The sequence below is a fragment of the Heloderma suspectum genome, chromosome W (assembly GCF_057233095.1).
Source record: "Heloderma suspectum isolate Gila_16-S chromosome W, 16-S_ref, whole genome shotgun sequence".
Taxonomy (NCBI): domain Eukaryota; kingdom Metazoa; phylum Chordata; class Lepidosauria; order Squamata; family Helodermatidae; genus Heloderma; species Heloderma suspectum.
The window spans coordinates 56,387,902-56,405,000 of NC_139475.1; the positions used below are offsets into that span (position 1 = coordinate 56,387,902).

Sequence of the window (17,099 nt, forward strand, 5' to 3'; positions counted from 1 at the left end):
AATGCTAAAATGCCTGGGAAAATAAAAAGGTCTTCACCTGGCGCTGAAAGGAGTACAATGTAGGCGCCAGGCGAACCTCACTAGGGAGCTCATTCCAGAGCTGGCGTGCCACAACAGAAAAAGCCCTCCTCCTAGTAGCCACCCGCCTCACTTCCTTTGGCAGGGGCTCACGGAGAAGGGCCGCTGATGATGATGGGTTGGACTCGATGGCCTTGTAGGCCCCTTCCAACCCTACTATTCTATGATTCTATATGGGGGCATGGCCATTTGGAGAACTCCAGAGGGCCAAATTGGAATCCGAGGAGGGCTGGATTTGGCCCTCTGGGACTAAGGTTCCCCACCTCTGATGAAAGGGAAAGCTGGCAAAGAGAAATGAAAGAAAACCATGTTCATAGGAACCTGTAGTGCTCCTGATGAAGTTAGGAATGCAACCTCTGGGAAGAAGTATCCCCCAACACATAAAAAGAAGACAGAGTAGGGCGGTGGAGGAAGCCAAGATTGGCAATCACTCCTGATGAGTGAGCAGACAGTAGGACAGATCTTGGAAATGTACCCCTTACAGACATGCCTCACAATGTCTTGAGAACCAGGAGAGAAGTACAAAAACCGGGGCTTCTCTCTCTCCATTGATATATTTGTAATTAAGGATCGACGAATCCATCCATTTCCAGTCTGTGCCAATTTTGCATGTATTTGTTCAGAAGTCTGTTCCATTCCGTTCCCACACTAACCTACAATTTTTAAAAATCTGCACAAAAGCTTATATTTAAATATGTATTTAAATACATGGATTTGAATGCATTTTCTAAGGAAATACGCATTTAGAAATATATTTTATCACAAGGCACACATTCCTAGATGTATTTTAGGATTTTAAAATGCATTTGGGCACTTTTTTGGGCTGAGAGCTACGTAGTGAAATTCAGAGCCATGATGTGAAATCCAAAGGATAGTTGTGTTCCAATCAGCACATTAGTGGTGAGGACCAGGTTAAGTTCGCATCAGAATTCACAAAGATGAAACTCCTCAAGCAGATTTAACTCCTCAGGCAGCACCACTTGCAATAACATCAGATGAGACCTGCAGCTGGATCAGGCCAAGGTGCCCCATCCTGCCTCCCACAGCCCCCTGCCCCAGCTTCCAAGAAGCCCACAAGCAGATGAAGATAAATGCTTGTTCCTCCCTATCAACTGGCATTCAAAGGTATATTGCTTCTGAACATGGAGTCCCTACTTAGCTATCATGGCTCTGATAGACCTCTCCTCCATGAAGAACGTCATGGCTAGAGGAGACCAACCTGGGCCCATCCATCAGCCAGAGAAAGAAGAGCTGAAGGGAGCTCACTTTGCCCTTCCCTGTCAGAAAGAGCACCTATAAAAAAAACTTTGAAACTCAGAACTGGTGCCTTCGTTTTGCTTTTTCTTCCTCCTGCATCCCAATCCCTTCTCCTTTTGTGTTGTGTCTTTTAGATTGTAAAAGGTAGCCACTATTGGGAGCCTTTTTTGGCTGAAGAGCAGGGTGAAAATAAATGCAGCAGCAGAGAGAGAGAGAGAGAGAGAGAGAGCATATGAATTCAACAATAGGTCTGGGGGGGAGGGGAAAAAGCTCCCACATTGTTTTTAGATAATGAACATGTGTCACACAGCAGGAGTCATTTTAAAAGGGGTGTTTTCTCTTGCCATTTGCTTAGGGATGGCAGAGAATTCCACCACGGATTTCAGTGAGGCTGACTGCACTGGCATTCGCCCCCCCGAAGCCTGTGGTGGAACAGCCTCCCACCCCCCACCACCCCGCGAATCCCCTTGGGACAAAACTTACCTAGGGCGGCGGCGGCAGCTGGTCTTTTGGCCGGCTGCTGCGGCCACAAATGGCCGCCATTTGCGTGGCTGCCTTTACCATGATAGGCTACATAAATACTTACGTAGCCTATCAGGAAAAGAGCAGCGGCACAAACGGTGTAGCGGCTGCCGTTTGCGTCCCTGCTCTTTGCTGTGATAGGCTACGTAAATACTTACATAGCCTATCACGGCAGCCTGGCAGGACGCAAATGGCGGCTGCTATGGTGGCCGCCATTTGCATCTGCAGCAGGCCGGCTGCGGCTGGAACTCCAGCTGCGGACGGCCCTGGCTGGCGGCTCCGTGGAGCCACCGTGGAGCAGAGTCAGCCAGGGAGGATTCCGGGGGGAGGGACGGAGCGCGTCCCCCCCACTGTGAATCACACCTGCGAAAAGGTGGACTTTCGTATATCCCTACTGCTTTTCTTAAGTACTTGTATTAATTTTAAATATTATTATTAATAATAATCTGTGCCTGATTAATCAGGTACACCTTCCTAACAGATTAATCAGTTTGAGCCATCAGAGTAACATTGCAGCACTAGTTAAAAATGGCACAATCCTATGAATGTTTACTTGGAAGTAAGGTCCGCTGATTTCGATGGGACTTGCTTCCTAGTAAGCGTGCCTGGGATTTCAGTCCTTTTTTCCATTGATTAACAGTCCTGTTATAGCTAGATGGATGTGTCTGTGCATGCACATGCATGTGCGCGCGCACACACGTGGCAAAGGGAGGCAAATTCAGAATAAGATGATATAAATAACATTTGAGCCCGGGGCATGGAAATGGATCAAGTGGCTGAAACTCATTCGGAGAGCTTTCATCAGATTACAACTCTGGTGTGGTAAATGGGTGACAGTTGGTCAAAACAACGTGATTTTTTTTCAGGAGCAGCTGCGTTTATGATTCTGGACAGTTCTCCATCGGCCGCTCTTCCTTTGACTTTGCAGGAGCCTAGGGCTTGTTGTACCTCTGTGCCAAGACAGAAGCCGTTGCAACCAGCAGCAGGGTGGAACACAGAGGACGGCCTTTGAGGGGAAGAAACCCATTTGGAACTGACCCCCCCTGACCCCTCAGGCTAACCCTCCTGGCATGTTCTTGCTTCTGGAACACTTTTAAGACTGGGAGCTTTAGAAATTTAAACTAAACACACACACACACACAGATTTTAGATACTAAGTACACACTATGTGAAACACACAGTGTGTAGGCCAGGGGTGGACACTGACTACAACTCCCATCACCCCTGGACAGGAAGGGTGAGGATCACAGAAGTTATAGGCAGTGGTGCCGTGGCTCATTTGGAAGTGCAGGCGCTCATCATGACAGTCCCCAAGGAGAGTCCAAACATTCAGGCAGCTGTGTGGATCCATATCAACCAACCAGTGCTGGCCATTTTTCTCTCCTAGAATCATAGAATAGTAGGGTTGGAAGGGGCCTGCAAGGCCATCCAGTCCAACTCCCTGCTCAATGCAGGAATCCCAGTCAGAGCATCCCCGACAGGTGGCTGTCCAGCCTCGTCTTGAAGGCCTCCAGTGTGGGAGAGCCCACCACCTCCCTAGGTCATCGGTTCCATTGTCGTCTTGCTCTGACAGTCAGGAAGTTTTTCCTGATGTTCAGCCGGAATCTGGCTTCCTGTAATTTGAGCCCATGATTCCGTGTCTTGCACTCTGGGATGATGGAGAAGAGATCCTGGCCTTCCTCTCTGGGACAACCTTTCAAGTCCGTGAAGAGCACCATCCTATCTCCCCTCAGCCTTCTCTTCTCAAGGCTAAACATGCCCAGTTCTTTCAGTCTCTCCTCATAGGGCTTTGTTTCAGTCCCCTGATCATCTTTGTTGCCCTCCTCTGAACCCTCTCCAGCTTGTCTGCATCCTTCTTAAAGTGCAGTGCCCAGAACTGGACACAGTACTCCAGATGAGGCCTAACTGGTGCTGAGTAGAGGAGAACGAGTACTTCCTGGGATTTGGAAGCTATGCTTCTATGAATGCAGCCCAAAAGAGCATCTGCCTTTCTGCAGCCACATCACATTGTTGGCTCATATTCAGCTTGTGATGGACAACAATTCCAAGATCCTTCTCGCTTGTCGTGTTGTTGAGCCACATATCCCCCATCTTGTAACTGTGCATTTGGTTTCCTTTTCCTAGGTGCAGAACTTGGCATTTATCCCAGTTCAATGTCATTCTGTTGTTTTCTGCCCAGCGCTCCAGCCTATCAAGATCACTTTGAATTTTGTTTCTGTCTTCCAAAGTATTAGCTATCCCGCCCAATTTTGTGTCATCTGCAAATGTGATCAGCATTCCTTGCACCTCCTCCTCCAAGTCATTAATAACAATGTGGAAGAGCACTGGGCCCAGGACTGAGCCCTGCGGTACCCCACTTGTTCCCTCTCCCCAGTTTGAGAAGGTCCCATTGAGAAGCACTCTTTGAGTGATTGAGTCCCATTCTGTAGCCAACTGCAGATCCACCGGATCGTTGTTTCATCAAGCCCACTTTGAGGTAGTTTGCTCATCAGGATATCATGGGGCACTTTGTCGAAAGCTTTGCTGAAGTTGAGGTATATGATGTCCACAGCATTCCCATGGTCCACAAGGGAGGATACTTGATCAAAAAATGAGATCAGATCAGTCTGGCAGTACTTGTTTTTGATAGATCCATGTTGGCTTTGAGTAATCACGGCATTGTTTTCAAGGTGCTTCCAGATGGATTGCTTTAAGATCTGCTCCAGAATTTTCCCAGGGATTGATGTCAGACTGACTGGTCTGTAGTTCCCAGGTTCCTCCTTTTTGCCCTTTTTGAAGATAGGGACAACGTTAGCCCTCCTCTAGTCATCTGGCCCCCTTCATGGATCACTGCCTTGTTGTGGTGAAGGGGCTTGCGTAACTCAGTGAAGCCATAAGCTATGCCGTGCAGGGCCACCCAAGACGGACAGGTCATGGTGGAGAGTTCTGACAAAATGTGGTCCACTGGAGAAGGAAATGGCAACCCACTCCAGTATTCTTGCCAAGAAAACCTCATGTTACGTATCCCAAGGCTAAAAGATAGGACGCCGGAAGATGAGCCCCTCAGGTCGGAAGGTGTCCAATATACTACTGGGGAAGAGCAGAGGGAATTCCCAAGTCGCGCCAGAAAGAGTGAAGCGGATGGGCCAAAGCCGAAAGGACACTCAGCTGTGGATGTGTCTGGTGGTGAAAAGGAAGTCCGATGCTGTAAAGAACCATATTGTTTAGGAACCTGGAATGTAAGGTCAATGAATCAAGGTAAGCTAGAGGTGGTCAAACATGAGATAGAAAGATTGAACATTGACATCTTGGGAATCAGCGAACTAAAATGTACAGGCATGGGCGAATTTAATTCAGGTGACCATTATATCTACTACTGTGAGCAAGAATCTCTTAGAAGAAATGGAGTAGCACTCATAGTCAACAAAAGGGTGGGAAAAGCACTGCTGGGGTACAATCTCAAAAACGATAGAATGATCTCAGTACGAATCCAAGGCAAACCATTCAACATCACAGTAATTCAAGTCTATGCCCCAACCACTGATGCCGAAGAAGCTGAGGTTGATTGGTTCTATGAAGACCTACAACACCTTCTAGAACTAACACCCAAAAAAGATGTCCTCTTCATCATAGGGGATTGGAATGCTAAAATAGGAAGTCAAGAAATCACCGGGATAACAGGCAGGCATGGCCTTGGTGTACAAAATGAAGCAGGACAAAGGCTAATAGAGTTTTGCCAAGAGAACACGCTGATCATAGCAAACACGCTTTTCCAACAGCGCAAGAGGCGACTCTACACATGGACATCACCAGATGGTCACTATCGAAATCAGATTGATGATGTCCTTTGCAGCCAAAGATGGAGAAGCTCTATACAGTCAGTCAAAACAAGACCTGGAGCTGACTGTGGCTCAGATCATGAGCTTCTTGTTGCAAAATTTCAGCTTAAATGGAAGAATGTAGGGAAAACTACTAAACCATTCAGGTATGACCTAAATCATATCCCTTATGAATATACAGTGGAGGTGAGGAATAGATTTACGGGATTAGACCTGATAGACAGAGCACCTGAGGAACTATGGACGGAGGTCCGTAACATTGTTCAGGAGGCAGCAACGAAATCCATCCCAAAGAAAAAGAAATGCAAGAAAGCAAAGTGGCTGTCTGAGGAGGCTTTACAAGTAGCTGAGGAAAGAAGGGAAGCGAAAAGCAAAGGAGAAAGGGGAAGATATATCCAACTGAATGCAGAGTTCCAGAGAATAGCAAGGAGAGACAAGAAGGCCTTCTTAAATGAACAATGCAAAGAAATGGAGGAAAACAACAGAATGGGAAAGACTAGAGATCTCTTCAAGAAAATTGGCGATCTCAAGGGAACGTTTTGTGCAAAGATGGGCATGATAAAGGACAAAGAAGGCAGGGACCTAACAGAAGCAGATGAGATTAAGAGGAGGTGGAATGAATACACAGAAGAACTATACAGGAAAGATCTGAATGTCCCTGATAGCCATGATAGTGCGGTCACTGAACTTGAGCCGGACATCCTCGAGAGTGAAGTCAAGTGGGCCTTAGGAAGCATTACTAACAACAAAGCTAGCGGAGATGACAGTATTCCAGCTGAGCTATTTAAGATCCTAAAGAAGATGCTGTTAAAGTGCTGCACTCAATATGCCAACAAATTTGTAACACTAAACAGTGGCCACAAGACTGGAAAATGTCAGTTTACATTCCAATTCGAAAGAAGGGCAATGCCAAAGATTGTTCAAACTACCGCACAATTGTGCTCATTTCACCTGCCAGCAAGGTTATGCTCAAAATCCTACAAACTAGGCTTCAGCAGTATGTGAATCGAGAACTACTGGAAGTACAAGCTGGGTTTCGAAGAGGCAGAGGAACTGGAGATCAAATCGCCAACATTCGCTGCATCATGGAGAAAGCAAGAGAATTCCAGATAAACGTCTATTTCTGCTTCACTGACTACGCTGAAGCCTTTGATTGTGTGGATCACAACAAACTCTGGCAAATTCTGAAAGAGATGGGAGTACCAGACCACCTTCCCTGTCTCCTGAGAAACCTGTACGAGGGTCAAGAGGCAACAGTAAGAACCAGACATGGAACAACCGACTGGTTCCAAATTGGGAAAGGAGTACGACAAGGCTGCATGTTGTCACTCTGCTTATTTAACTTATATGCAGAGTACATCATGAGAAACGCCGGGTTGGATGAATCACAGGTTGGAATTAAGATTGCCGGGAGAATTATCAACAACCTCAGATATGCAGACGATACCACCCTAAAGGCAGAAAGCGAAGAGGATCTAAAGAGCCTCTTGTTGAGGGTGAAAATGGAGAGTGCAAAAGCTGGTTTGAAACTCAACATTAAAAAAACTAAGATCATGGCATCTGGCCCCATCACTTCCTGGCATATAGAAGGGGAAGAAATGGAAGCAGGGACAGATTTTACTTTCTTGGGCTCCAAGATCACCGCAGACGGTGACTGTAGCCATGAAAGTAAAAGACACTTGCTCCTTGGGAGGAAAGCGATGGCAACCCTAGACAGCATAGTAAGAAGCAGAGACATCACCTTGCCGACAAAGGTCCATATAATCAAAGCTATGGTTTTCCCAGTAGCAACATATGGCTGTGAGAGCTGGACTATAAGGAAGGCTGAGCGCCGAAGAATCGATGCTTTCGAACTGTGGTGCTGGAGAGACTCTTACAAGTCCCCTGGACTGCAAGGAGGTCAAACCAGTCCATCCTAAAGGAAATCAACCCTGAGTGCTCATTGGAAGGACAGATACTGAAGCTGAAGCTCAAATATTTTGGCCACCTAATGCGAAGAGAAAACTCCCTGGAAAAGACCCTGATGCTGGGAAAGATTGAAGGCAAAAGGAGAAGGGGACGGCAGAGGATGAGATGGCTGGATAGCATCACTGATGCAATGAATATGGACTTGAGCACGCTCCGGGAGAGAGCGCAGGACAGGAAGGCCTGGCGTGCTATGGTCCATGGGGTCACGAAGAGTTGGACGCGACTGAACAACAAAAAACTAGGGGATACTGCAAGCTCATCTCTGGTTTGTTTTTGTGGGATTTGCGAGAAGACCTCATCAGCCACAATAGAGTTACGGTTAAGGAGGTCCATGGGGTCATGAAGAGTCGGACACGACTGAACGACTGAACTACAAGTCATCTGGCACTTCCCCCGTCCTCCATGATTTCTCAAAGAGAATAGACAGCGGTTCTGAGAGTTCTTCTGCCAGTTCCTTTATGACTCTAGGATGCAGTTCATCTGGCCCTGGAGATTTGAACTCATTCAAAGTACTTAGGTGTTCCTTGACCATATGCCTATCGATCTCAAGCTGCAATCCTGCCCTTCAAGCTGTACTTCACCTTTGCCAGGGGTGTCATAGACCCTCTTTTGGGAGAAGACTGAGCCAAAGGAGGAATTGAGTACCTCTGCCTTTGCTTTGTCATCTGTTATCATTTTGCCATCCTTATTTAATAGCTGAACCACCATTTCTTGTCTCTGCCTTTTACTATGCACGTAGCTGACGGAAGCCTTTTTGTTGCTTTTAGCCTCCCTCACTAACCTCAGCTCGTTCTTGGCTTTAACCTTCCTGACGCCATCCCTGCAATTCTCTGCTACCTGCCTGTACTCTTCCTTTGTTGCTTGGCCTGCTTTCCACTTCCTATATGTGTCCTTTTTTGTTTTCAGGTCATCCCTAAGCTTTTTGTGAAGCCACATTGGCTTCTTCCGTTGTCTTCCACCTTTTCTTCTTGTTGGAATGGTTTGTAATTGTGCCTTGAGAATTTCCTTTTTTAAAAGCTCCCACCCATCTTGGACTCCTTTTCTCGTTAGCGTCGCTTGCCATGGGACCTTCCTGATCATTGTTCTGAGTTTATTAAAATCAGCTTTCCTAAAATCCAGGCTACGCGTTTGACTACACTTGGCTTTTGCTTCCCTTAGAACCAAGAACTCAAGTACAACATGGTCGCTTTCCCCCAGAGTTCCTGTAACTGCTACTTTATCCACTAAGTCATCTCTGTTGGTTAGGATCAAGTCAAGGATAGCCGATCCTCTAGTTCTTTCCTCTAGTTTCTGTGGGAGGAAGTTATCCGCCACACAAGTCAGGAATTTCCTGGAGGGGCCATGTTTTGCAGAATCTGTCTCCCAACAAATATCAGGGAAATTGAAGTCCCCCATTACTACTACATCATGCTTTCTTGAAACATTGGCTATTTGCTTTTCAAAAGCTTCATCCTCGTCTTCTCCTTGATTGGGTGGCCGGTAGTAGACTCCGACCACCAGGTTCCTTTTCTTCTTTGCTCCATTTATTTTGATCCAGATGCTCTCGATGGGGCTACCAAGCTCCTCCTCCTGTATTTTTGTGCAGAGATATGTATTTTTCACATATAGTGCAACCCCCCCTCCCTTTCTGTTCCTCCTGTTCTTTTTGAACAAGTTATATCCTTCAACTGCTGTATTCCAGTCATGAGAGTCATCCCACCAAGTCTCAGTAGGGATGTCAGAGAATTCTGCCACGGATCTCGGGGAGGCCGAATGCCAGCGCACGAGACTTACCTGGGGCGGATCTTCCTGGTGGCGGCAGCGGCTCCGGCAGCAGTTCGGTGGCGGCGGCTGCAGCAGCCAGTCTTCCGACCGGCTGCCGCTGCTGCCATTTCCAGTTAAAAAAAAAAAAGACGTGATAGACTATGTAAAGATTTACGTAGCCTATCACGGCTAAGTTTTAAAAAAAAAACGTGATAGGCTACGTAAATGTTTACGTAGCCTATCACGTCTGACTTAAAAAACAACAACAACAATGCGCGTATGCAAATGACGGCGGCCATGGCCGCCGCCACTTGCGTATGCACGTTGTTGTTGTTGTTGTTTTAAGTCAGACGTGATAGGCTACGTAAACATTTACGTAGCCTATCATGGCTGACTGCAGGGACGCAAACGGCGGCGGCTACGGTCGCCGCCATTTGCATCCCTGCTAGCCAGCGGCCGGATGTCTGGCTGCTGGCAGAGCCGGCCGGCGGCTCCGCAGAATCCCTGCAGAGCACAGCTGGCCGGCCAGGATTCCGGGGAGGGGGGAGGAACGGCGCGCCTCCCCCCCCATCCAGGATTCCGGGGGGAGGGACGGAGCGCCTCCCCCCCCCCACCTTCAACATAATCCGCGAAAGGTAAGTGACTTTCGTACATCCCTAAGTCTCAGTTATACCTATCAAGTTATACCTATTTCCCTCCTGTATTAAGAGTTCAAGTTCGCTCTGTTTGTTTCCCATACTCTGGGCATTAGTATATAGACATCGAAGACCATGTGCTTCATAGTCTGGCTTTCTTCCTACATGTGTCTGAAGACTATTACTGGGTGCTATTAGAGCTGTTCTCTCCGTTGTGGTGCATGAGCCTTCGTCCATTGTTACCCCCAACATTACTTCTCCCTTCCCCATAGGATTCAGTTTAAAGCCCTCCTGATGAAGTTCTTCATGCTGTGGCCAAACACATTCTTCCCATCCTTTGTGAGGTGCAACCCGTCCCTTGCCAACAGCCCATCTTCCAGGAAGTATAGCCCGTGGTCCCAGAATCCAAATCTCTCTCGTCGGCACCACCTTCGTAGCCAGTCATTCACCCGGAGTATTTTTCGTTCCCTTTCTAGCCCTCTTCTAACTACTGGAAGGATGGATGAGAAAACTATCTGGGCCCCAAAGTTCTTGAGTTTCCTTCCCAAAGCTTCAAAGCCTTGACGTGATTTCTTCGTAGCTCCGCTTGGCGGATGTGAAGAAAGGGATACCTGTCAGTGGGCTTTATGAGTGCAGGCAACCCTCCAGTCACATCTCTAATCCGTCCTCCAGGGAGACAACGTACCTGGAGAGTCCACGGGTCTTCGCGACATACCTGGGTCTCGATCCCACGCAGCAAGGAGTCTCCCACTACTACCACTCTTCTCTTCTTCTTCTTGTAGGCCTGGGTTTCATCGCCTCTGTTTGACTGACCTTCAGCCTCTTGCTCACTCCCATGCAGGTTCCCCTGTGATTCTTCCTCTGCAGGCTGCCCTCCAGCCTCATCCGCAAGTACCTGGAATCGGTTCCACAGCTCCACTGCTTCCACGGGTGCCGAGTGGCGTCTAGTTCTTCTGCTCCTAACTGTCACCCTTTTCCAGGGAGTATCCTCTGCTCCATTTTTCCTCACCTCCGCATTTCCCACTTCTGCCTCATCTTGCTGTTGCTCTTCAAGCTTCTGGTCTTCCCTTTGCTGCTGCAGTTCCCCCGTTCTGTCCAAGAACTCTTCGTCTTCTCTTATTCCCCGGAGGGCCGACAGTCGCCGCTCCAGTCCACTTACTTTCTCTTCTAGCAGCGTGATCAGCTTGCACCTGTTGCAGGTGTGGGCCATGTTGTTCTCAGGCAAGAAAACAAACACTGCACACACCTTGCAGGTCACCACCACTGGAGAGTCTTGTCCTCCCATTGCCTCTTTTCCCTTTTTGTGTCTAGCTTCCTGGTTGTTCTAGACTAGCCTGTGCCTGCTCCTCTACTCAGTAGAGGTCAAAAGCAGAGACCTAGCTTCCTGTTTCCAATGCTGGGCAGCCAAATGCCTCAGGGAAGTCCACAAGCAGGGTATGAAGACAATGGTCTCCTCTTCTGGTCTGTTCCCCAAATCTAGAACTCAAGAGGTAGGCTGCCTCTGTACACAGAGTTTCTGTCAGCTAGGTGTCATGGCTAACAGCCACCCATAGATCTATCATGCCATTGTCTAATCCTTTTTAAAAAGGCAAATCAGAGCTGGTCTACATATGCAGCAGAATGCAGGTGGGAATGAGGTGGTAGAATCCAGGGCGCTAGAAAGGACTGTACCACTTCAGACTGTATCACAGTTTTGAATGCTTGCCTACATGGAAACACTCCTTGCTAGTAGAAATCTAGCACAGCAGGGAGTAGGCTTGGTAGGTCATTTCTCTCTGGTGTATTTATTTACTTGCAGGGAGTTTCTGACATGGATTAGCATTCACAAATGGCATATCTGGCCCTGTAGACTGAAGTGGAAGACTCCTTTCTGCCACCTCAGGATTCTTCCACCTCATTTTGTTACACGTCATCACCCTCTCTTGTGCTAGTAAATTCCAGTTAGCATTCACTGTGTAAGGGTGTTTGTTTAAAACATATAAATAATTAGGTTCTGAAATTAGAATAAAATAATGCCAATCCACTCACTGAAGGGGTTCCAATTAGGCCCTGCAGTTAGAATAACATAATGAAAATCTATTTCATTTCAAACTGCCAATTAGTTTCTACAATTGGACCACATTGTGCAAGTCTATTTATCTAAAACTTCCCATTAGATTCTGCAGTTAGACTAAAATAACGCAAATCAATTTATTTAAAATTCCCAATTAGTTTCTGCAATTAGAATAAACACATGCACATCTATTTACTGAAAACTTACAATTAAATTCTGAAATTAGGAATGCTTAATTTCTTGAGAGAGGCAGACAGACAGACAGACAGACAGAGATGCTTAAAGAATTAAGATGATCTAGAAACATCATCCTCTGCCCTTTCCCCAGAAATCCCTGATGTGCGAAAGCTCTCTATACTCAGCACTTTGCACTTTCTCAGAGACCCTGCCATCAACATTTCCTTTTCAAGCCATGGTATGGAAAACAGATGGATGAAAACACCCTGGCACCAAATCATGTTCTGGCAAACTGGAATCCATTCTGCAAATCTATCTTAAAATGTGCATAGTCTTGAAGCAAGCGGCAGGCAGCTCAGCACAGTGGCGACCACAGCATTTTCCAAGTGCAAGGTGTGGCTTTGTATTTAGTGGAGAGCTCTCTACCCTCCAACTGTGATTGGTTAAAGATGGTTTGAGGGGAGATGCCCCTGGACAATTAGCCCTTGACAAAAGCAGGCAAAGCGGTATGCTGTTACAGCTAGCACAGCATGGCCCTGAGAGGCAACAGGACTCGAAGAAGCCACCAGACAAGACGAGATCTCACCTACCTGCCTTCATCATGCCACCACTGCCTTCCATCACTTTCACAGGACTGTTGGAGACTTTGTTGTCTGCTTCAGGAGGAGAAAAAGAGAAAAAGGGAGTTAATGCTGGGGATGCAAAGATAATGCCCCAGTCTTGTGTCTTTGTCTGCATCCTCCACCTATCACCTATTGTTTTCACCAATATCAGTGCCGGCTCCAGGTTCTGGAGGGCCCTGGGGCAAGGCCCCCTCCCTCAGTGAGTCTCCCCCTCCCTCAGTGAGTCTCCCCATGAGCATCCGGATCAACAGCCAAGAGACACGCTCTCCAGGTCAGTGGGTCATTGGATGTCCCCTCTCTTCCCACCCACCCAGGGCGGGTGACAGAGGGCAGTGCTGGCTCCATGCTGGTAGGCATGGTCTACTGCATTAGATTACTGCAATGCGCTCCGCATGGGACTGCCTTTGAAGGGTGTTCGGAAACTTCGGCTGGAGCAAAATGCTTCAGCCAGGCTGTTGTCTGGTGTACATTATACAGACCATATTACACCAGTCTTACAGCAGTTGCACTGGCTGCCAGTTTGTTTCCGGGTCCAATTCAAGGTGCTGGTTCTTACCTTTGAAGCCCTAAGCAGCTTTGAGGCCAGGATATCTGAAAGACTGCCTGCTTTCAGATAATCCTACCTGTACTTTACGATCAGTGCCGGCTCCAGGTTCTGGAGGGCCCTGGGGCAAGGCCCCCTCCCTCAGTGAGTCTCCCTTCTCACTGCCATGGCCCCCAGCTGCTCTTGCTCCTCCTCCTGCTCTGCCTCATCACTGCTCCCACTTGCTTGCCTGGCAGGCAGAGCCAGCGGGCCACGGCACCCCCTGCTCTTCCTTCTCACCACCACCGTTGCCTGGGCTGGAGCGAGAGGCGGGCGCACAAGCAGCTGGCAAGCGTGAAGAGGAGGAGAAACTCTGGAGACCCTGCTGGGGTGTGGGTATGGATGTACGGATTGTGTAAAATTCCATCTGTGTTTCACAGATTGCCAGGCACCGTTCGTTCCTTCATCCACCCATCGACAGAAGCAGATATTTTTGTTTTCCAAATTCACACAAATTCACACATGCAAAAATGCACATAACTATAAGACATTCCAGGATCGATTAAAACTCATCATATGCTGCCAAATGCCTGGGAGAAGAGAGAGTGCCAAAAGAAGAGAGAGAGAGAGAGAGAGAGAGAGAGAGTTTTGGCACCTGGTGCCAAAAGCATAGCAATGTTGGTGCCAGGCAGGCCTCGTCAGGGAGATCATTCCATAATTTGGGTGCCACCACTGAGAAGGCCCTCTCCCTCGTTGCTGCCTTCTGGGCTTCCCTCAGTGTAGGCAGCTGGAGGAGGGCCTTAGATGTTGTGCATAGTGTATGGGTAGGTTTGTGTCGGGAGCGGAGCTCCGTCAGGTATTGCGGTCCCAAGCCGCGTAGGGCTTTATAGGTCAAAACCAGCACCTTGAATTGGGCTCGGAAGCATACAGGCAGCCGGTGCAAGCGGGCCAGAGTCGGCCTTATATGTTCGGACCTTCTGGTCCCTGTTAGCAATCTGGCATTTTGCACGAGCTGCGGCTTCCGACCCGTCTTCAAGGGCAGCCCCACGTAGAGCGCATTGCAGTAATCTAACCTGGAGGTCACCAGAGCATAGACAACTGCAGCCAGGCTATCCCTGTGCAGACAGGGGCGTAGCTGGCCACCGACCGAGGTTGGTGGAAGGCACTCCGTGCCGCTGAGGCCACCTGAGCCTCAGGTGACAAAGGTGGCTCCAGGAGGACCCCAAGCTGTGGACCTGCTCCTTCGGGGGGAGTGCAACCCCATCCAGAGCAGGGTGAGCACCCTCCCTCCGGTCAGCGGAACCACCCACCAACAGCACCCCAGTCTTGGCTGGGTTGAGCTTCAGTTTGTTGGCCCTCACCCGGCCCGTTGTCGCAGCCAGGCACCGATTCAGCACAGCCACAGCCTCACCTGAAGAAGGAGGTGAGAAGGAGAAATAGAGCTGCGTGTCATCGGCGTACTGATGACAGCGCACTCCGGATGACTGCGCTCAGCGCTTTCATGTAGATGGTGAACAGCATGGGGGACAGAACCGCCCCCTGCGGAACCCCATACTGGAGAGTCCATGGGGCCGAGCGATATTCCCGAAGCACCGCCTTCTGGAGCTGATCCTCCAAGTAGGAGCAAAACCACCGCAGTGCGGCGCCTCCCACCCCCAGCTCAGAGGGCTGCCCCGGAAGGACACCATGGTCGATGGTATCGCAAGCCAGGAGAGATCAAGGAGAATCAACAGGGTCGCGCTTCCCCGTCTCTCCAACATAGTTCATCATACAGGGCGACCAGGGCTGTTTCCGTGCCAAAACCCATCCTGAACCCCAACAGAAATGGATCCAGGTAATCGGTCTCATCCAAGAGTGTCTGGAGCTGGTTGGCAACCACCCGCTCAAGGACCTTGCCCAGGAAAGGAACACTCGCTACTGCCCTAACATTATTAAGATGTTCCGGGTCCAGGGAGGGTTTCCTTACGAGTGGTCTCACTGCCACCTCTTTGAGGCGGCCCAGGACCACTCCCTCTCGCAAGGTGGCATTTATCTCCTCCCTGGCCCAGCTGGCTCTTCCCTCCCTGCCAGTTTTTATCAGCCAAGAGGGGCAAGGATCCAGTATGGAAGTGGCTGCACGCACCTTGTCCATGTCCTCGAGCTGCGCCAACTGAAGCTCATCCCAGAAAGCTGGGCAAGGCTGTGCTCTGGACACCTCACCAGATTCACCTGCTGCAGTACTGGAGTCTGCGACCCGGCGGATGCAGGGGATTTTATCCTGGAAGTGCCTAGCCAGTGCATTACAGCAGGCCTCAGAGGGGTCTACCGTGCCCTTAGGGCCGGCATGCCATAGCCCCTTAACGACTCTGAAGAGTCGCTGGGCGGCAGATAGAAGATTCAATAGAGGCAGCAAGATGACGGGTTTTTGCCGCCCTCGCTGCCCCTGACTATACCTTACCATAGGCACGCACCAGGGTTCGATCGCACCCACTAGGAGTTCTTCTCCACCTGCACTCAAGCTGTCTCCTATTTTGTTTCATCGCTCTCGGCTCCGGGGCATACCACAGAGCGGTACGAGCTCTACTCTGGAGGGGGCGCTCAGGAGCGATCACGTCAACCGCCTGGGTCATTTCTGCATTCCACAGATCAACCAGGGCTTCGACAGGAGTGCCAGCCATGTCAGCCAGAACCCCCTCCCCGAGCCCTCTGGAAACCACCAGGATCCATCAGCCTCCAGGGGCGGACCTTCTTAATAGGTCCCCCACCCTTGCAGAGGGGAAACGCTGCCGTAAGTCTAAACTTCAGCAGGCAGTGATCTGACCATGACAGAGGGACAGAAGCAAAGTCCCCCACCTTCAGATCACCATCTCCCTGTCCAGTTGCAAAAGCCAAGTCTGGAGTATGCCCTGCTACAGGTGTTGGGCCGATGACATGTTGGGACAGCCCCGTGGCTGTCATGGAAACCGTGAAATCCTGAGCCACCCCAGACAAGGTCCCTCGGCGTGAATGTTGAGATCCTCCAGCGCCAACAGTCTGGGGGATCTCAGCAGCACACCCGAGACCACCTCCGTCAGCTCAGCTAGGGAGTCCATTGAACAGCGGGGTGGGCGGTATGCCAACAGAGTCCCCAATCTGCCCCACTGGCCCAACGCAAGGTGCAAACACTCCAGACCAGTAGGCCAGGTGGAAAGAGCCAGGCAGACAAACAGGGTCCAAGTCCTGCAGGGCTCACAGCTGATCTCTGGCCCCTCCAGCAGCAGGAGAGCCTTTATAGCTGGAATCAGGTTGATTGGCTGGTATGCAATTTTGGGATTGCATGGGATATCTGTGAACATTCCAACTACTCATGGGCCAAAACTGAAGGAATGCTAAGGTCAGAAGGCCTCAATGCTATGATGCTATGGCAGGGAGGCAAGGCAGGAGAGGGACAAATTAGGCTGTGATGTGGAGGAAGAAAAGACCTAGAGAAACAACAAATAGTGGAAACATGGAGCTGAAGTGGAGGAAGAGGCATAGCTCAGTCACGGAGCACCTGCTTTGCATGCAGAAGGTGCTTGGTTTTCTCCCCGAAATCTCCAGTTTAAAAATAAATCAGATAGCAGCAAATGGGAAAGGTGTCTCTCTGCCTGAATCCCAGAGAGCTGCTGCTGGTCAACGCAAACCTTACTGGACAAGATGGACACATGGTCTGACCTAGTAGAAGGCAGCTTCCTATGCTCTGAA

The 17,099-nt window shown here is 49.3% G+C and overlaps 1 protein-coding gene across 1 annotated transcript in view; it reads right to left on the minus strand.

The window, feature by feature from the left end:
* The window catches only part of LOC146334044 (paralemmin-1-like), a 475,461-nt gene that overhangs the window by 10,387 nt on the left and 447,975 nt on the right, over positions 1 to 17,099 (minus strand). The window contains exon 6 of the mRNA XM_084824906.1: positions 12,842 to 12,907. Within this exon, the coding sequence (XP_084681032.1) occupies positions 12,842 to 12,907 (66 nt within the window). The remainder of the gene's footprint in view (positions 1 to 12,841; positions 12,908 to 17,099) is intronic.